The sequence below is a fragment of the Mugil cephalus genome, chromosome 12 (genome assembly GCF_022458985.1).
Source record: "Mugil cephalus isolate CIBA_MC_2020 chromosome 12, CIBA_Mcephalus_1.1, whole genome shotgun sequence".
NCBI classification, from domain to species: Eukaryota; Metazoa; Chordata; class Actinopteri; order Mugiliformes; family Mugilidae; genus Mugil; species Mugil cephalus.
The window spans coordinates 16,071,424-16,093,042 of NC_061781.1; the positions used below are offsets into that span (position 1 = coordinate 16,071,424).

General features: G+C 42.0%; 1 protein-coding gene across 1 annotated transcript; it reads right to left on the reverse strand.

The window, feature by feature from the left end:
* Window positions 1-316: 316 nt before the first annotated feature.
* On the reverse strand, window positions 317-21,415 carry tbl1x (transducin beta like 1 X-linked). Its single transcript, XM_047600421.1, has 15 exons — window positions 21,028-21,415; window positions 7,619-7,724; window positions 7,008-7,153; window positions 6,535-6,754; window positions 5,803-5,935; window positions 5,469-5,610; window positions 5,322-5,385; window positions 5,097-5,194; window positions 4,207-4,267; window positions 3,970-4,091; window positions 3,794-3,868; window positions 3,569-3,696; window positions 2,710-2,875; window positions 2,512-2,613; window positions 317-2,426 (listed from the first exon to the last, which is right to left on the reverse strand). The coding sequence occupies exons 2-15, from the start codon at window positions 7,674-7,676 to the stop codon at window positions 2,400-2,402; spliced, it is 1,542 nt and encodes a 513-aa protein (XP_047456377.1). The 5' UTR covers window positions 7,677-7,724; window positions 21,028-21,415; the 3' UTR covers window positions 317-2,399.
* Between the last annotated feature and the right edge of the window lie 204 nt (window positions 21,416-21,619).

Sequence of the window (21,619 nt, forward strand, 5' to 3'; positions counted from 1 at the left end):
CTAAAGCTACTCTCTCCTGTAGCAGCCAGAAGAACAAACAAGACATTTTCTTATTAACATCCCACAGGCTGACATTTAAAAGGGCTTTAAGTGCTTGAGGAAACATTTCCTCTCGCAAATTTAGTGAATTGGATGCACTACTTTTTATGATATGTTATTAAGCTGCCGAGGGCCAACAACTGAATGTAATAAGCTACCTAGTTTTGTTTCCAAATGTCCATGTATTTTTTGCACACGTTTTATTCTATATTAAATATAAAAAAAATACATCTTCTAGTTTTGCTTTTGAAGAAGAACAACACGCACACACTTCAAGACATGTTTTCTGATATCAAAATAGAGTAATTTATTTGAGACACTGAATGACTTCAACGTTTTGTCTTGGAAACAGGTGACAGCACCCTGGACCAGGGCGCAAGAGAGATAGTAGCTGTCACAGCACTTATTCCGTATTGGGCTCCTTTAGCACGCCAAGATTGGCCAGCGACCCACAGCCCAATTCTCAGTCTGACACAGACGATAATGGCTCTCAGCAAATTAAAAAAAAAAAAAAAAAGAAAAAGAAAAAAAAAGTCCATCGAAACACCCATTAGCATCCAACTGTGACGTTAAAGACAGAGAGAGAGAGACAAAAAATAAAACTTCGGACCTTCACTTTCAGCAAAATCTGAACACTTGTCGAAACCCACCAATACAAAAAGTGCACTTCAAGTTGCTCCGGGCAGAAGTTGACTGAAAGTGAAAGGGACCAAGAATGAAAAAAAAAGGCAAATCAACACGGTGGCAGGTTAAGATTGAAGATACGTTCGATCCCAGTAAGCAGAAACAGGCGGACATAACTGCACACTTATCAAGCCCAGCCCACAACACAGGCGCTTCACATCTGACCGAACCTGATCAGCTGGCGACATTAAAACCAATCCATTTATTTTATTTCAGCGACAGCAGGACTTTTGCACAAACTCCACCTTCTGGTCAAAATGTGATACATATATATATAAAAGTGTATATATATATATATATACTTTCAGTAGACTGATCAGAGCAAAGTGCCAAAGAGGAACTGTGGTAATGCTAATCAAGCTGTAGTAACTTTCCTCGCTTAGGACTGCATGACACTCTCACAGGTAGAGGGGGGGTTGTTGGTTCTGTGTTCCACATATAAAACTAATTCAAAGCAGCACGCCAAGCGGGAGATTGGTGACTGCCAACTCCCATATTGGTGACAAGATAATTCCCTGAAGGTAATGAGGTGCAAATTTCCTCCATGGCTTTCAGTGATCAATACAAGAAAGCGAGGCTGCTCATCTGTCATTTATGACTGGAGAAAAAAAAACAAAAAAAAAAAACAAGAAGAAGCAGCGTGATGCAATGGACACGATCGGCCGAGTTCAGAAAGTCTATTAGAAGAAGCTGATGAGATGTGCACTTCTTTTAATAAGTGGTCTTGCATTAACAGCGAAGATCTAGCCATTAAAGAGTCCCTACAGGATGGCAATAAAGTGTACTGTATATAAACATATATACACAGTATATAAGTCTGTGTATTAATCTAATTTACATATCTTTACATTCTTTAAATTTACATCCAAAAAAAAGGGAGAAAATTCTCTTTGTAAACCACACGTTTCACATCATGTCCACAAAATTTCGGAATCTCGTGTGAATTGGGCAGGTCGTTCTGGGAGGTTGAGACCGTTTCTCGGGCAGGTTTCGCCTTTTAAATGACCCGGTGTTAGAAAATGCTGTGAGCTGAGAGCTACCTCGTTGCGGCGCATTCGATTTCAGCAACAAGAAGAAGCGAGATGTACTCTTGAAACGAACCAGTCTCTGCTGACAGGACGGCAGCGTTTCCGCATCGATGCTACTTTCATCGCGTTGCCAGTTGTTCCTCGTGGACGTGAAGTAACATTTCCTCAGAGGAATTCTAAATCTGCCACCCATCTTTCACGATTTCACTGCCTCTCTCAGCCGCACACCTGCGTCTCATTAACACTTCTCTCTTTATAAAACTCGCCTCGTCTTTGTGTTTCCACCCTTTCCAACCTGATAACAGCTGGACCGGTGGCCTGTGTGGATCGCAGCACTTCCTCATTAGAAACCTTATAATACGTGGATGCACCCAGGGAGTTGTGTCCAGTCTCGGGGATCTCTTAGCCAGCCTCCGTTGTGTCTCAAACCGGCGCATCGTAAAACACACATCAACAAACTGTAAGGTGCACTGAATTCAGTTGGTGTCCGAGCCGCTGCAGTCATCTGGTTTTTTTACTCCTGTGAGGGGGTTTGTTTCAGTTCACCTTTACAGCCCTTCTTGAGCAACGGGAGCGTGTTTGCCGACGTCAGAAGAAGGCAATTTCTGCACATTCCAGGATTCATCATCATCAAAGTCTCCAAGTCAGCTATTTTCTGAGATCAAGAACACATACCTGGAAAGTAAAGACAGGCAGCGTTAGTGATATATTTTCAGTAAAAATGGGAACGAGCACAGGAAATGCAGTGGGCGTGGCTTACCGAGCCGTCTGACGCACTGGCACCGACTTTGTCCCCGGTGCTGTTCCAACAAACCTCAAAAATCCCACCAGTGCCCCTGTAGCTGTGCACCAAAGCTCCAGTCTGAAAACAACAGCGGAAACAAAGAGAATAAATAACTCCGTGTTCCAGTTTCACTCTGCCGCGCGGTGCCGGAAACTCTCCCCGTCTGACTCTTACCGTGGTGTTCCAAATGTGCACACACTTATCGAAGGAGCCGCTGGCTAAGTGTTTGCCGTCGGGGCTGAAGGCCACGCTGTAGACGGGTTCCTGGTGCTTGGTCAGTGTGTGAATGCAAACCCCTCGCTCCACATCCCACAGTCGCACCGTCGAGTCAAAAGACGCGCTGCGTGGGGAAACGGAAAGAAAATCAGATCAGCACAGATTCCTAATCATCAGCTTATCTAACAACTACTGACTTAAAATGTCTTTCAATGGCAGATTCCTTTCTTTGCACTAATTTATGATGCAGTGAATGACTGACAGAAATGGAAACAAGACACTTTTAAAAGCTGTAAGTTGCCATCATTTGTGTTTTAAAAACACTTTGTCCTAAACAATTTCACAGTGAAGTATGAACACCTTCGTATTTAATTACCATTATTGTAAGGTGAAAGATTGAGGGTCCCACTTTAACACCACGTAATATAAATGTGAGTGTGTCTGTAACCCCCTGGTGATTTAAAAAAATGAATAAATAAATACTTGAAGCTGATTGTAATTAGCATATTTTCTATAGTATAAATAGACCGGATGCTCAATGCGGAGGAAAGAAACGTTCGGAGTCAATCGCGTATTGTTCATTTGTGGTATTAATTTTCAACCGGGTTTAAAGGCAGGTGTGCCGGACTTTAAATTCCTGAGGCATTTGAACTAGAAAGCTTACACGTGCACATGCACATCTGGGTCATGGCAGTGAGCCACTGAAAACGAAAAAACAGTGGGATTTTGCCTGGAACAGTTCTCTCTGAATGTCGGGTGATGTCCGCTCTATACGTACGTGGCTCTGAACGTGAGCTACGTGTCAGCGCCGTCCTACCTGGCTAGCATGATGTTGGAGTTGGGGTTGTTTGTGCTGGGGCCTGTGGGGCTCCACTTGATAGTGTAGATTTCTTTACTGTGAGCCTGGAGGTCATGGACACAGGACTCCTGCTTCATACTCCAAATCTGCATGAAAGAAAAGACAACCGCAAAATATGAATCGATACAAATCGACACTTTTTGATTGTTTTCTTTAACCTGTCACGCTGAGAACAAGTCTTACCTTTAAGGTCATGTCATCTGAGCAGGAGGCGAGCAGCATACCTGATGGATCCCACTTAATGGCGTTAACTTCATTCTGCAAAACACAATGCTCATTAGCGTGATTGTCAAGGGAGTGAGCACAGCATTGTGTGAGATGAGGTCAGGAAAAAAATAAAAAAAAGAAAAGCTGCTTACCGTGTGGCCCTGGAAGGTCTTAAGGGGCCGGTCGCTGCCAAGGCGACATACGTGGATACACATGTCTGTGCTGCAGGAGGCAAATGTGGTGTTGTTCTGCCAGTCGACATCCAGTGCTGGGGCTGTGGAACAGTTTAAGGCACAGGTCATTAGGACATTTGCGAGCACACGATACAGCCACAGCCGAGCAGGAAACATTTTCCGATGTATTTATTATCTACAATGAAGTCACTTTACCTGAGTGAAAAGGAAACTGCTGCTTGGCTTCTCCCGTGTGTGCATCCCAAATGATTGTCGTCTGGAAAATGAAATTGCATTTCAGCACACGAGTGCAACATTTCTCCAGAAATCAGCATACAGAAAAAGACGTTCATACAATACTGAAGTCCCTAGCCGCCTTGATATGTGCATTTTTAACTTTTAATTTCATGCCTCATTATAAGAATGCCTCATGAGACTTGGGACAATTTCGCTGTTTTTGTGAACCAAACGCAACTGAAATATAAACCAGCAACAAAGGTCGACTGTATCATCACCTCATGTTGCCTGTGTCCGGCCCAAAAAATTGGCACTTGAGCACAACCTAAAGACTAAAGCCAACGCTCAGGTGATGCGTGCGTTCTGCACCTCACTGAGGAAATGACTTTCCATACCAGCAGGTGGCAGCAGTCTGTATTTGTCAAAGGGTGAAACCTCTTAATTAAAGGGCCTGAAAGAGCTACAAACAATCAAATATGAAAAAAATATGAATCCAATTAGAAGTTGTGTTTTTTTTACTCATCACATACACTAGTTCAAGGATGAACAGCAAGATCTGATTTACCATGTGGGTGAAAAGGCGTCCAGCTAGAGGCCACAGATACTTTTAAAATAAAAATATCTGCACTTATTGTGTCTATAGCACAAAAAATTTTGCTTTGCTCTCAAGATTAATAAAGTTGTATTTAGTTTGATGGTGCTATGATTTATTAAGTTAAGATAAATATTTTAGAAAATATGTGACAGATGACACCAGGGAAATATTGCAGATTTACCCTCTTGGCTGAAAATCCAAAAGCCACAGGATGAGTGAATAAAACATCAAGAGATTATTACTGAAAGATACAAACCAGTGTTTGTGTCAGTACCTTATCTACGCCAGCGCTGAGAATACTGTTCCCCTTCTTGTTCCACTTGAGTGCAAATATGGGCCCTTTGTGCTGCCCCAAGGTGCTTGCCAGATTCCCTGAAGGATAAGAGTCGTATCGGTTTTTAGACAACATGTCAGAACTGTCACAGAGTGTGTATTTTCACAATGGCAATGCCATAAATCTAGTGTGCGGAATGTGCGGAAACAACCATCGAGGACATACCATCCTTTGTCCATATTCTTGCAAATCCATCATACGAGCCCGTTGCCAGGAGAGTCCCGTCGCTCTGTTGGATGGAAAGATAGAAGAACTGTTACTTGACTGACTTGAGCTGAACTGACTGTAAATGATGGATGATCTGAAACCTACATTCCAGTCCAGTGAGGTGACGTCTTTGTTGCTCGGGACGTCCTGGCCACCTTCTCGGATACAGTGGCGCAGCACCAGCTGGGTGGAGTTGGAATTGTTATTCTCATTCAGGTTCCAGATCCTGGCAGTGGAGTCCCCCGAGCTGAGCGAAACATCAACGCGGCGGCGTGGGGGGAGGTTAAAAAAAAAAAAAAGAAATTGTTGGAATATAAGCTGTCAGCGATGCTTCTTATGAAACCGTATATCTTATAAACACTCGTCACAGTGTGCATTCAGTGTAGTGTGACTCATCCAGAATGAATTCAAAACTCTTTCAGCACCGACAGAGACTCACCCAGAGGCCAGCAGATCGCTGACAGGGTTCCAGGCGCAGATGAACACTTCGGACTCGTGGCCTCGGAGCACTGTGGCTTTACTGGCGGGTATCTCGACGTCTACATCCACGTCCATGGGCTCACTGTGGTTATCTGAAGAGAGAGTTGGCGCACGCGCATATTTATATACGTCTCAAAGAAAAACAGACCTGCGATTAATTTAAGACTATTTAACTGCACAAACTTTTTACTTATAAATAACAAAGAAAATCGATGTTACTGCTGTTACACGCCACTCTTAGTATTTACTAACCCATCTGGAGTAAACACAATTACACACTGTATAATTAAAATCGATTAATAATCTAGCTTTACGAATGAGTGCTTCTTTCTGATCCCTCTTTCCTGTGAAATACTCCCTGTAACGTCTACCTCACACCAGCTCTTCCTGTTGTCATCCACACCTCTGAATTAAATTCCTAGGGGGATACGTTGACACAAACATCCTCTCCTGTGGTCTAGAGCTTCACCTGATCCACAACTCTCCAGTTTCGCTCACACCAGAAGCTCATCAACAACTACAATTAACACTTTCTATAAAAACCCAGAATGTCGTTTGTGTTTCTGTGCGTGAAATACAGAAAATAAACACCTGTTAATTCTAGTTCCTGTTCGATATTATTTGCTCAGACCAACTATGTCAGTTGCTTTATTGCCAAGTGGCGAATCCCTATTTCGGAGATTCAACTTACTCATGATGTGAGTACCGTTCTCCTCTCCGTTGACCGTGGCTTCTCCATTCTTTGGTGCGTTTGACTGGTTTCCAGAAGTGGACGCCGCCATGGTGCAGGCGGCCTGCTGTTGGGCGAGCTTGTCGCGGAAGGCCTGCTGCCGCGTCTGCACCACATCTGGCATCACTGCATCGATTAGCGACAGCGACTCGATCGGTCGACCGTCGAAGACTGTGCCATCCTGTCGTCACAAAAGCAGTTGATAACACATCACGAGCTGACGCAGTTTTTAATTAGCAACATTTCCCCAATTACGGAGGTGAAGAGTAATTCCTAATTGGCTTCTACAAACACACTTCAGTGCTTCTGATTACAGTAAGAAAAAGCATTCAGAGTCACCCTGACATGTCGTCAAAGAAATCAAGTCTGTCTTTGTATCGTTAAGCAACGGAAGACATCTGTGGGAGTCAGTAACAGCATGTCCCTGACCTCACCTCATTAATGCTGATTTCTGCCTCCACATACTGAAGCCCTTTCTGCAGGATGGAGATGAGGGCTGCAGGGGGCACTAGTGTTCCATTGATGTTTGACTGGCTGATGTGGCTCTCGATGCCAAAGGTGAATGCTGAGTGGGAGAAACCTGAAAACAAAACCCCCATTCAGATTCATTAAAAAAGGAGAGCATCGAGTACAAGATGTGTACAAACAAAAACGAAATTTGCACAAAGGAAATTCGTGTCTGATCCAAACAAATCCGTCCGTAATTGAATACAACAACCAAATGGAACGAGGCAAGAGTATAATACGACAATGTCGGCGTTGACCTCCCAGAGTCGTAGCCGATTGGACTCTGCCAGATGGATTCAGATGTAGTCACACTAAAAGCTAATAAACCAGCTCCTAAGGATCCAGATGCCAAGACTGAATAGCATCTCAAGAGCAGGACAATATTCTGCGCAAGGTGGGGGAAGAGCTATTTATTTAATGTCATAGCATATGTGAGCGTAGTTACAACCCCCCATGCAATGCTGAACAGAAAATAACTCATAATACACCAGGTAAAGATTTGGGTATTTCCAGCATGAGCAGTTTTTGCTAGACAAACCTGATTCTTGGAGGTATCTGTAGACCAAGAAGTTCACTTCGTCACTGGTAATACTCATCTTAGCCCAATGAAAGGGAGGAGGCAAGTTGGAAGGCTGGGCTCACTCCTAAAAGACGAAAAATGGAAACCAAGGTTAACATTTCACATTAATAAATGCGTATTCTACTGACTCGTGTGACATTCAGCAAGTAGTATTTGTAGCTGGTTCTAACAAATATGTGCAGTGTCATGTACAGACACACAAACTCCCTCTTGCTCGCCCTCTCACACACACACACAGGAAAGTCCTGACTTCCAGCTTTGTTTAACTCATGCTCAGTCTGGTCTTGCCATGTGCTGCATGATTCCTTCCTCTCATGAAGTCAGCGGTTCAGTTACTTACCCTTTAAATCCACATTTAGCACTAAATTTAAGTATTTAAAGACTCTGTTCTCTAGTGTAATGGGAGTGTCTGTATCCATTTGGCTTTCACTATAAACTGATTGGTGCTTCCCCGTGGTGACTGAGCCAACTCTACAAGGAAAGAGCCCTGACAAGGCAGTAAGGATATTAAATGTTAGCCTCTACTGCCTGTCTAATGAATTACAAAACCAAGCAAGAGGCTAATTAATCGTAGCAGCCAGGCTAACCTTGCCTTCTGAGTTATGTTCAACAAATAGAGGTGTTTAACGGCGCTTATGTTAACATTTCAATCGAGGTTGTCTGGAAACTGAAGGGAGCTGGAGAAGCAGAAATGCAATTACGTTTTTAATCACATCAAGTTTTTGTCCTCAGGCTGATGTACACTGCAAGAATACAGTAGTGTTTTGCTTCCCACACATATGCTGTATGAGAACAGGGTAATAGAGCTGGTATAACTGTGTATACACAACTACAAACATAAAGTAAACGCATAAATGCACAGTACACACAGCAAGAAGGAGAACATCTATAAGAGGAGAACAAAGTAAATGACGAATGAGACACATTTATAACCATTTCCTGTTCTCCCACTGGGAGGGAGGTAAGCCAACAGTCATCTTGCTAAGAATACAAAGAGAAATAAAGGGGTGGTGTCAGGTATGAATCCGGCACGGCCGTCCGACTTTCATATCAAACACCATCTAGGCCCACTCAAGATTCCCTTTGGTAGCATAGCAACAAGAGAGATCGAGCAAAATAGAGAATGGTGTTGTCCCAATTACCAACGGGCATACGGCCAGATGGGTTGAACATGTTACTCAACATGAATTATTCACTCTTTCACCTTGGTATATTCTTTCAAATGGTGTCTACCTTTATTGCACCACCACAGACATGCTCAGGGCTGGAATTCTAACTCCCTTGTAATGGGTGCAGCCAGTTTCCTTTTCATTTCTCACCACAAACAGAGGTATTTTCGAGTAACATTGTTGAGTTTCCTTTAAGAAAATCCTTTAACTGTCACACAAACGTTACAAAGCCTAAATAAACACCCATTCAACTCGCCGTGTCACAGATCCATTTAATCTCACGTCACCGCCAAAACAAAATCACATTACAAAAAAAAGTAAAAGCTCCTTTCTCCCGAAGACAAAACAACACCGGGCTTGTCTACCGTAGCCATCGTAACATGTTTTGACCACAGTGAGCGTGTTTCTCTTTAGTTAATTAGCTTACATGTGGGACTAGGAAGGGCTGGCCACATCAAAGCAAGGGAGCCACTGCTCACAGGGCTGCTACAGCTACATACCAAACAACTGGAAACATAATTAACAGGAGGCCTGGAGGGGCTCAGGTCCCATCAGTGTGGGGCAGCGGCAATAATCGCTCTATCAGATGGGCCAGTGATGCCACCATCCATTACACAACTCCCGGGGCATTCAAGTCTCCCTTGGCTAACAATGGGCCTTTCAGGATATCAGACAATGTGCTAACCTCTGCAGTGTCTCTGAGGTTTATTCACCGAAGTGATAAGTGGAGTCAAAGTCTGAGGAGATGATTCCTCCTGACGCAGCAGCCTCCAAAACGACCACATGCTACTAGAATCGCTACATCTTTAACAAAAATGGAGTTTAAAAAAACTTAAGGTAGAAGGTGGGGCTGACTCAAACGCAACAGATATGCCGAGATGACACGGGCAAGTATCGCAGGAAGATGCAAATAATTAAAATGGCTTAGGTTTCTATAGCAATATGAATCAAGTCACATATTGCGAAAGAGAAACACATAGCCAATAGCATGCAATATGCTTCGGCCATATATGACAACTCAGATATTCAAAGCAGCCTCGCTGCGTTGAACCCAACAAGACACCAACTCAACGCGTGTTGAATACTATCGGAGTATCTATGGAGTCTATTTTATGTTTGGTATGCACCAAGTCAATTCTGCTCCTGTTTGGTATCACTCTGTTAATTGAAAGCAAGGAAAGATATTACAACAAGCTTCTTAGACCTTGTACCTCCTCACACAGGATTACAAGAAAATGAATCAGCAACTACATCATCAAATAAATGTTTAGGTTTTTAATTATTTGGTTTGAAATGTCTATGTTAGCTAAGCTGCTGAAGGATTAAGTTCCACAGAATGTCAACAATAGAGTTGAGCTCACTTTGTTTTTCTATGCAGATTTAGACAATATTTGCGTTGCATAATAAAAAAAAAAAGGTCACACCAAATATGCATTTCCTTTTGTCGTCCTGGAGCTGCTATAAATGTTTTTAGATGGCAACATACTAAAAATAGTACCAGTGTTTGAACGGATACGATAAAAAAGACTTAGATGTGACTCGTGGACTATTTTTTAAGCTAGAAAAAAGCCAACTTACATCCAACAACAGAGCTAAATCAAAAGCAACTGGACTATAAGATGCTTTACGACTCATTAAAGTGTCTTTTTAGCTCTGGGGTTTTTGTCATATACCATGACCTGGATAACTGAATATCTTCAAAGGCATATAGCCAACTTATAGCTATAAATTCATGGTTTCTTAAACTGCATCACAACTTAGTGAAAAATAGAAACAACGCCACACTCAATATTATGCATATTGGAAACCGTTCTGTGGACACCGTCAAACTACATTAACACTTTTCTTCACCGGACATTTGCTATGAATTCATAATGGTGACACCATTACCAAAGGCAGCCTCATAACTGCAGATAAAAAAAAAGTCAATAATTAGGCATTGGTAAATAAAACATGTACTGGGTCAATGATGAGAATCCCTCCTGGGAACACCAGGTTGATTAAGGTTAACTGTCGGGCATCGCTCTTGAGGCAGTTACTTAACAAAAACAAGTCCACCATCTTCACAAAGCGGCAGCCACACTGAGCGAGTTATGGCCTGTTATCAAAGCCAAATGATAAAGGTCTTCACCTTGTAAAACCCTGGAAACCCAGAGGAGTTTCAACTTTCTTTTCGAGCAAGAGCATTGCACAAATCAATGCATGTTAAGCAGATCTGTCTCCGTATACAACAGTTCACACAAAAGCAACCCAAGGCATGCAGTTGTGTAACTACGTGAACTGTTTACTGTCAGTTCAAAGGCCACAGCAGTAACGCAGTTGAATGATTGTTGCGTATAAACTGACACTTCAGCTCTTGACAACATGCCAGTTTCACTACGTGCTTGATTCATTCAAGGTTTACTATGAATTTCGATTCATTGAAATACACCATGTGAATGTGGAAATATGCAATGGTCCACTTAATCTGCCCCTGAATCAAAACTGCTATCGAAGAGCAGCCTGTCCCATGTCATATACCAACAGAAACCCTAGCCAAATATTTTAGTGTCTCAACCAGTCAGAAAGCCTTATTATAAATAGACATTAGCAACATAACTTGTCAATTCAGAGAAAAAACAAAATGCTTGGTAAAAGTGGCTTTGATGGAAGTGGAAACTGTGTCACGGTTTCCACGCTAGAAAAGAAAAGACAAAGAATCAGGAACTGAAATTCATCAGAAATTTTGTAATGCCACAGACGGCCACAGTAACTCACCACCCCTCCCTTCACAAAAAAAACAACATTTCGCTTTTTAATAAATAAACTGGAAATGCATCAAGCCGCAAGTCAGGTTGCTGCAGTGATGTAAGCACTAAGCTCAGGTTCATGACCGTTACAGTGATACAAGAGAAGGTGCAAATGGACTTTCAACAGCAAGTGTTGTGCAACCTTCTGTACATGTAGTAGAAGAATAACTGATGGGAAAACAGTTTTAGATACATCATGTGGGCAAAAGTGTTATACAATTTTTTTTTTTTTTAGTTATGGCTCCTTCTCCATTTAGACAGAAAAGAGCACAGCCTTTAAAAAGATGACTGGTGAGAGAGGAGGCCGGTTTATAAGCACTTTGGCAAAGATCACTGTTTAAGTACTGGTGAAAATTTAAGTTTATTACAAAAACAGTTTAAATATTTAACGTTTAGTATCTTCAACACTGAGCGCTGTCAGATACCGTTTTACTAAATTCCTTGTTGAGATATTTTGGATTTTAAACATGAGTATATGCAAGTTACTGAAAACCAGTCAAAATGATTCTTATTTAGTCATATATTATTTAATGTTTTCAGAATAAAATGCAAAATAGTAGGAGGGAAAGAGTAAACTGGTGTGGAGCTCCTCTTTGCCCTAAGGATTTTCACTGAAGCTAATGTACAGTGAAGGAGAATTCAGCCTGATCTAATCTGTCTGTCTTTAAATAGCTCCCAAAGACACAACACCGATACCCTCCATACAAACAAAGAAATGGCCACTTAACTGAAACATAAGAAAGAAATCATTTGACATTTGCTCAGCCCTGGTTAAAACAACCATGCCTCTGCAAATAATTCCTCGCACTGCAATCTGACCAGGGCTCGTATAAAACCATCCATCCACCACAAAAAAAAAAAAATCTAATAAAATGCTTTCCGAACACGAATGTTTGAATGTAAAAATAATAGAGCAAAGACAAACACACATCCAGTCATTTCCTACACATGCCGGGCTGAAAAGAATGATGTTAAAAACCTGCATACCACGGGCCCCATTTTCTCCTGAACAGTCACCTCCTGACAGATGTGCAAACAAGACCTGGAAACAGCAGCCATTTTCTCTTGAACTGCTCTGCTGAGTAAAACCCGCCTTTGAAGCTTCTGGTTGGGCTGCAGTCTTGTGGGGGGAGGGGAGTGAGAGAAAGAAGAGTGGAGGAGGGGAATCAGAGACAGGGGGGATGGTGGAAGGGGAGCAGGGTGATAAATAATGATCCCCACACAGGTAATCACAACAACCATTTGTGCATTGTCCTTTGCCTCCCTCAGTGAGTCACTAAGTGACAGCCAATGTAGTTCGGCAAACGGTGGAGGATGGTAGCCTTTAGTCTCTAGGGGAAACACTTCTCCCACGCTTCCTATGGGCGGCAATACTTTCAATTTTTACTAGGGTTGGCCGACCGTGTGCCAAGTGAGACAACAGTCTGCAGGTTTTTTTCATTCCACCCAAAGACTCCACCCACAGATTAAGACGCCTTTAGAGGAAAATAACTCAGACATAAAATTACCTACTGAGGAAATCAGTTGGAATGAAAACCCACAGGCTGTCGGCTCTCAAGGCACATGGTCGGCCAGACCTATAACCAGGCCGAGCCTGCCGGGTGTTTCAACAGTTAACAAAGGAAAAAGGTCATCAAGGTAACATATTCGTGAGGAAATACAGCGCTACTGCAGCGTCTCAAATCGTGCCCCGATCCCATTATCCTCACAGATATTTCTATTAGCCAAACCTTTTGATATACCCCTTGATGTATGAGTGTGGGGTGCACATTTTCTCTAGTATAGATTTACAAGTGCACAGCCACTAGCAAGTACGCCTTTCATCTGTTTTCCCTGGGAAATAAATGGGGGATGGTGACAGCATGCAAGAATCACTGAAGGTTTCATCATGATCGTTTCCAATTGGGAGTGCCAGGACCTAAGATCCACCCTAATGCTCAACTCGTTAACATCAGATAAATATGACAACTCCCACTTGGCCATTGGTGCCATTTAATATTCTCCAGAGAAGCCAAAGGACAGCAGCAGTCAAGTATTGTTCATAGAGGGGAACTCCCAAGCTTTCCCTTTGTTGTGGTCAAAACGATGCACAAATAAAATGAACAAAAATCAATGATTATTTATATTAATGAGTCTCTGATTAAAAAAAGAAGAATGCAGCAGAAGACAACAGAGCATAATAGAAAAACAAAACTAATGATTGCTTCTGCTTCTGTCTTTCTCCTATCCAAACCAGACTACCTTTCTATCAAAGACAACAAAATAATTAAGGGTTGTGCAACCCTGTACAAACTAGCCTAAAATATAAAGGATCCATCATTAGAACAGGGGCAGTATTTCATCTAGTGCCTGTAGCAACATGTTCACACCAATCCACATTCTTGCAGTGTGTGATGTTGCAGTGTTATCTCAACACCAGGTAACGTCAATAACAGGTGCCGGTAGAGACAGATGCCAAATTACGACCAATTATCGCTCGCATTGAAATAGTTAGCCAGCCTTGGAAAGACAATATAACCATCCACTAAGACAGCTGAGCGGTAACCAGGTTACTGCATGTCAACACTTTTTTTTTTTTTTTTTTTGCTTTTATCTGGTTTCTCCAAATAACCTTATTTCGCATATAGATGTAAGCACACGGCGAACCAGTCGCTGTGGGGCATGCATGTGTATAAGGCTGTGTGGGGGTGGCTGGCAAATAAGTACTTTCTGTGGAGGAGATCGTGGGACACAGAAGGCTTTATTGATGCCAAGGGCAACACATGCACATGCATATATATTTATATATAAAATAAAATCTCCATTTTTATTAATGCACCATTAAAGGATAAGACAGAAAAACAGACTTCCAGACATGCTGCATGCCATCTGTAACGAGCCCTCATTTGACACTATGACCTTGCACTCATTTCAGTAGATATATGACTGAAAATTGGTGCAAGATGGTGTGTTGCTCCATTTTAACCATGAACGAACAACAACAACACGTTCTGTGTCAAAGTATGGCATTCCCTGTACAACAGAGAGAAGTTTGTAAAATGTTGTGGTTTCAAATCTAGGCCAGCGCATACTAACTTTATGTAGCGTGACAAGATAAAGAGCCACAAGTTCCTGTGAATTGCTTCTGAAATTGAGAATAAATAATCTGTACATTTGATCAGAAACAACTACGTGAATAATGGAGTGAACGTTTGGCTGTGTTGACATACTGTAAATGCAACTATAGTCTGCGACTGACAGGAACTGAAAGTATTACATCGTTATGGGAATGTACAGTGTGTCTAAACATGCTTGTACGTAAGCACTAATTCACTCTGGAAAAAGAAAAATATTTGTATCATCTTTGCTATTTTGTTCGATTGAATAAACATATTTCTACATTTATTCAAGAGTGAGAAAGAATTGAGTGCCCTTGATACTGTAATGGCCAACACAAAGGCCTCAGCCAGGCATTTCTTTTCTTTTTTTTTTTCCCATCAAGATGAAGATTGCACAAATAAGCTGTAAACACCGAGACACACCAGTGTGCGCAATACAAGTGTTGCTATGGTGACCAGAAGATCTTGCTTCTCTGTCAACAGCTGCTCATGCCACCCTAAATACCCCCCCACCCCCACCCCCAACTCTCCTTGAGCTTTCCTTCCATCTGACATTAGGGTCAAACAAACAAGGCAGAGAAGTGCGCCGAAATACTGATCTTCCTCCTGAGCTATTCGTTAGCGGTTTCTTTACCAAGTATTTACGCAGAACAACCCTAATACTACACACCGCAGAATTCCCTTTGTAGAGTGGGAGTCCTCTGCAGAGCAGTGATGAGAAACTGACTGCTCATATGTAGAAAGATCAATAATCCTCATGCCCGTATGGGTCTAGACCACGGCCAACAGTGTTTGCCAGCTCCATTGTTTACAATACTCTCCACACCTCCTTCCTCACATGCAGCAAAATATATGGATCACAGTAAATCGCCTACTGGTTGGTGAAACAAATTACTGGAAAGTTAATAAACAATAAATCTGTCATCTATAACTTACTACTGTCCCTGACAACCGCCAAGACACTCATGCTCATCACATCTATCTTTTATTCCCATCAGCCCTTCAAATTATATCGTGAAAGTACACACAGTTAAAGACAATTACAGCACACTATTACCACATTTTAACGAAGTAAACTTCTCTTCTCCAACACCCTCTGCCTCCCGTCGTTGCTTTAGACAGAATTATGAAAGAATTCCTGTCTGTAGTGTAACATTCACTAGTTTCACACTACATGAGGTAGGAAATTACCCAGCTACGCCCCACCAATCATGAAACTTTCACTCTCATTTCACAGATGGTCGTTTTGTTTCCAGAGCAGTGAAATCTAAACAATGATTTATTTAGATTTCAGACCATTCCACTCACTTGTACAATCACACACAAAAAAAAAGTCTTTCCGCCAAAATTTGTATTGGAAAACCAAAAGCAATATGATACAGTTTCAGTCATTACCTCCATATTCGTATCATCTCCATACACTGCTCATATCTTGCAGCTATTTTTGTTTGCAAATTATGAGAGGCGGCATCTATTGTAGGAATGCTCCCCACACAACATTCATAGAGGCTAGATATGGCATTTAGGCTAATGTAGCAATGGCTCATATGTGTGAGCTGTGTGCTTTTAGGAGCCATTATGCTTTGTTTTGCCCTCTAATGAGGACTATGGTAGACAGGAATATTACAGATTCCAGGTCCGAAAATGGTTCACACCATCATCCAATCAACTATGCGTCTCCTCGCGTCGGCACATACATTCTCAGATCCAGATCAAGAAACCAGAAGAGGTTCATTTGGTTGTTATGCTAAAAACGCAGAGATATGAACAGGCAATTCAGTCTAGAGGTTGTTATGAACATATTTGAATTTGAAGAAGGTGTGCCGTTTGTACTTTGTCATTTTGCCCACTTCTGGTTTTCTTCTCGTTAACTTAAATCAGAGTGGCCTCGCTTTTGGTCTCGTTCCACCGCCGACTACGCCAGCTGAAAAGCTTGACTAGTGCCAATGGTGCAGGACACCAACAGCTCAACACCAGAAAAGAACCAACAATTGACTTGGTGTGTAACAGCCCTGAAAGATATATGAGGCTTATAGAGTTGCTAAATGGGATAAACTATACTGCTGTGCCGCAGTTGTGAAAGTCTAATCAGCAGGAGCATGTTTGCCGTTTGCATGGGCGTCAAACTCTTCAATCGCCAATATCTACATATTTGATGAAGTCATAAATGTACATACCAGAAATAAAAAGTACAACAAGAAGTTAACTCACAATTTTTGCTAAAAGTCCTGCTATGTACGCTGCAAACCAGCCAAAAGAGCCAAAGCTTACGCAAACGCAATTACGCAAATGTGTGTTACAGTAATACTTCCAGAAGGTGTCCTCTATACAATTTTAGCATGTGGCGTGTTTCAAGAGTACACACACTTCCTTCACTGACACACAGAACACCAGATAAGCGCACATGGCTGACTCAGAATGAGGTGAAAAGACCAAATGAAGATACAATATAACCCTAGGTAAAGACGTTTTTCACTCTGGCACGCATGTGCTTGCACAACTTCCTGAACAGTCATCCTCCACCAGCATCAGTGTCTCAATACATCTTCCCTTCTGAAAAAAAAAAACTTAAATAATCGTGGCAGTCCCATTTAAAAGATGGCAACAGAGATAATGATTTTTTTTTTTTTCCCTTATTTGTCAATATTAAGAAACTGAGTTACCTGCATGTACTGAATATTGGTGAAACGTTTTTGCCTTAGGACTGAACATAACCTAACCAAGACCTGCGTGCTAAAGTGAACATTTTGTTAAAAATAAATGTAAACAGAAGCACTGACGTTAGAAATAGTACTAGAAAAAACAAAGTGAGGAACTGAAAAGCCGCACGACACTAAAATAGTTCAATGTTGAACACGTACTAAAAAGCATGTAGATTTGTCCCACTTATTTTAGATTTAAAAACACACAAGAAGAGAATCAGGACCCCACAGATACTAACTCTCACAATGATAAACAGCACCGCCCTAATTCCTAAATATATCCAAATAAATAACTATAGCCTCCAACTAGCCAGTACTTGTATGGGCGTCATTTCAGAGTAACCACGAGTCTGCCAGTTGGCTGGTAGCCCACGAACAGAGAATGGCTCACCTCCCCCCATGGCCTATCATAAATAAATACTGCTACAGAAATATTTGGACAGCCCGATAGAGAGATCTGCTGCACCACAAGGCTGACATGGGCTTTCTCAGGGACTTCCTTGGCCTACTTATGAGCGGGGATGCATTTCTGATTTGAACAGTCTAGCACAATATACCATGGATTTGCACTCGACTATTCTGTCCCTCCGGTCTCAATGGTAAGATCCGAACAGTCAGTATTAAAGCGAAACAAGAATGATGACATCCCATATGAATGAATTACGATGCTTTATATACATTTCTGTCTTTTTTTAATTGAAAAGCGAGATGACTCACACACACTTTAGTAGAGATTCGTCTCAACTTCCCGGCTCAGAATCAGAGAGATGATAACCTTTGTCCTAACAGCATTATTTAGTTATGCCATTTGAGAACTCAGTACAGTGGTAACTATATCCATGTCCTGAACCACCAGATCAAAAGAAAGACAATAAAATCTGCTAAGAGTAGAAAATAAAAATCATTCAAATTCAATGAAGCACTGCAAAGACCTGCAGATTTTTACAAAAAAACTTCAGCTTCCAGAGTCTGGAGTGAGGCACAGTAAGAACATGTGACAGCAACAAAAAAAAAAGAAGAATCAATAAACTTAAATTGTCTAAAACAAACACCTATTGTCCTTTTAATAGACAGGCACTAAACCTGTTTTAGTAATGACCGTAATCAGGGTTAACAAGGAGTGTACAGATCTCGCAACCATCATTAGCAACTTTGGTTGACCTATGTCCAAGGATACGTAAAAATAGGATAAATTTAAGAAAGATTATATATACGATTATCAAACCTGCGTTCAGTGTAACTTTCTATTCTGCTTTGTTTAATTAACTGTATAGATGAATTTGAATTAGAGCTCAACAATTAATCAGAGACACTGAGCTGCAATTTTGGGATAAAATGGGTCACAACATACATTATAAATAAAGCATTGTGTGCTACACAGATGCCCCAGCCTACAAATTGTGTTTTCGAGAGATAAAGGAACAGGCTTCTTTCTTTGGTATCCGCTGTAGCAAATAACCCAACATCATTTTTATATTAGAAAAAGAAATGCAGAGTAGCAGTGCAGCAGCGTGTCCCAAACTAATCCCAACAAGACAATGAAAATCAAACTGCCACACCAACCTAGTGAATTTATGGGCATTTTATGACTGAAAACACTTTACGGTTTTAAAATCCACATTGTGAAAGTGCAAACGCAGGAGTCCATCTTGCTAGGTGCACGCTATGTGATTGTGGTCGGACAATAAGCGTAAACCTAACCCACAATCAGCGTCCTATGAGAAACTACGGGCATGTTTTAGGTCTGTTGATAGTCTATGGTGGTGAGAGCGAGAAGAGACGTGGTGTTAGTTCACCAACAACGATGACAGAAAGGTGCACGAATGTCCCTTACAAACATGGGAAGAAATACCTACAAACATGCTAAGCACATGGCTGGCTACACTGACTGCCTGCTGGCTTTGGAGGCTCCTCAAACAGCAATCTACCTCATACAGTTCAATTATCAGACTGGTTTAAGGTAGCTTACTTTAGATGGTCCAGCCAATCACCTACCAAGTTTCTTTTTCTTTTTCTTTTAAACGCCTGCTCTTCTGCTAAAACTTTCCAAGGACAACTTCTCGGATGGTTTAAACAAAACATCTGGCATTTCAGGTTACATTCCTTGTACTCCACAAGCGATGTGAAAGTAGATAAAGGTAAAGCGGTTTATGGACTACATAAAAATAAGCTTACAGCAACATTGCCAGGACCACTTAAGTTACCAGTTAGCGTACAATCTAAAGAGCAGATTGTTAGTGTAGGACGAGTGAGTGGACTCATTATGTGTTTTACGGTTGTTTCTTTTAAAAGTGACTGCCCCATTACATAACCGCGGAATCTTGACACAATTTCAGGGAAATAGGATAATCTAGAATTACAGCTGAACCCATGCATGCTTCATACACAAAATCCACTGGCATGTCTGCGGTGACGATATTAGTGAAGAGGAGTAGGTGTCATCCAGCTTGGGGACTATAACTCACGTCCGAAACCATCAGAAAGCGGCCAGAGCAAAAGGTTCAGTCAGTGTTCTCCCCAATGAAACTTCTTTATTTAAAAGATTTCCACTAACTTTCCATAGCCAAACGACACCGACAGCGAATAACCAACTACAACCCGCTAGGTCAGCAAGAAAATGGGGGCATCTCTTTGGCAATAACTATTTGGGGCAGCGAAGTAGAAGCAGGTTAAGATGGCATTCAAACAGCAGCATTGTTATGGCTTTCACCGCCATCAGAATCCCTCTCATGCCTTAATAGAGATAATAAACACTTTGATTCTCGGAGAGCAGGCGAGACATCTTAATTGTGGCTGTGCACGACGTATCCCATTACCCCGCAAACTACAGAGAGCAGCCAGGGAAATGGAAACAAGAAGCATTTATAGGTCACAGGATTTCTCAATCTCTCCTGTGTGTGTCATGTGGACATGCCCCATCATCATTGAACAACTGGGTATGCTTTCTTACAATACATAGCTGGTTTAAAAGGTAAACTGTCTGTTTTTTAATTAAAAACAAGTCAGTAGCTTAACATTGTACTTATACAGTAACATGAACTGTCCCTTGAAACTGGTGGCAGTGTCTAGTACAGTCTTCCCCTCCCCCCACACATGCGCTTCCTAAGTCTGCATGGTAATATAAATATGTATCATTCATATTTAGGCTTCAATAACATGACTGAAAGTGCAGCCTGGTGTTTCAGGGAGGGTTTTGTTGCGCTACCGAGGGCAAAGTATGCGAATTATTTGACCAAAAACGTGGCCTCTAAAAGAAAAAGTTATTGCATTCAGTGGAGAAAGTCCATAGCTCAGCCACACAACGTGACTTACTGTGAGAAAATAAAAACACGCCGTTAGAAAAGTAGCTTTGTTTCAGATAAGTAACAGCGAAAAAGAGAGAGAGGGGGGGGATTAAAAAGCAGGAATTTAAACACACACGTGTGGAGTCAATGAGTGACTAAGCGGCGTACCGGCAACCCCCCTAATCACCAATTTCTCAAAGTCATTATCGTGTTCGCATAAAACCCCACAAATACACGCGCACAAACAAATAAACAAACAAGCGAGCAGCGTGAACGCAGTGCAGCCCCTAAAGCATGCGGCTCGACCTTCACTTCACAGCCTTACCTTCTGCTCTTTTCTTTTTTTTTTTCTTTTATTGTGAGAGTGAACTCGTGGTGTCCGCCGCCGCCACCTCTTCCTCTTCCACAAGGAGAGCCTCCAACTTCAGCAAGCTAGCAGCGACTTTCCTCCCATTTTGATTATCGTCATATTTCAAGTTCCGACCGCGGGTGTGTTTGTGTGTGTGTGTGTGCGCGCGCGCGTGTGCATGCGCGTGTGAGTGAGTCACTACGGGCTAATGCTAACAAAGCAGACGCGCTCTCACAACTGGTGGCGGGTAAAAGTTGGAATTAAAAAAAAAAGCCCGAGTTTGTGCGGCTGAGGCTGCAGGCTACTCTCTCTCTCTCTCTCTATGTGTGTGTGTCTGTGTGTGTGTGTGTGTGTGTGTGTGTGGAGTTTCGCCGTTCACTGAGAGCGGGGACGGAAAGAGTCGGCGAGGCAGCAGCGGTAGAGAGACGTAGACGGAGAATGGGAGGGGGAGAGAGAGAGAGAGAAAGAGAGAGAGGGGGGGGGGGGGGGGGGGGGGTTTGAAGCCCAACTGACCTTAAACCTGAATATTGAAAAACACCACCAATAATTATATCATAACTAATTATTC

What these genes read in the sequence shown, in the direction of transcription:
- tbl1x (XM_047600421.1), bottom strand. Translation starts at nt 7,676, where the DNA reads ATGAGTATTACCAGTGACGAAGTGAACTTCTTGGTCTACAGATACCTC. An exon ending in CAGATGACATGACCTTAAAG is followed by an intron (nt 3,697 to 3,793) that starts GTAAGACTTGTT and finishes TCTTTCATGCAG; the next exon opens with ATTTGGAGTATGAAGCAGGA. An exon ending in TGCACATTTGGAACACCACG is followed by an intron (nt 2,614 to 2,709) that starts GTAAGAGTCAGA and finishes TGTTGTTTTCAG; the next exon opens with ACTGGAGCTTTGGTGCACAG.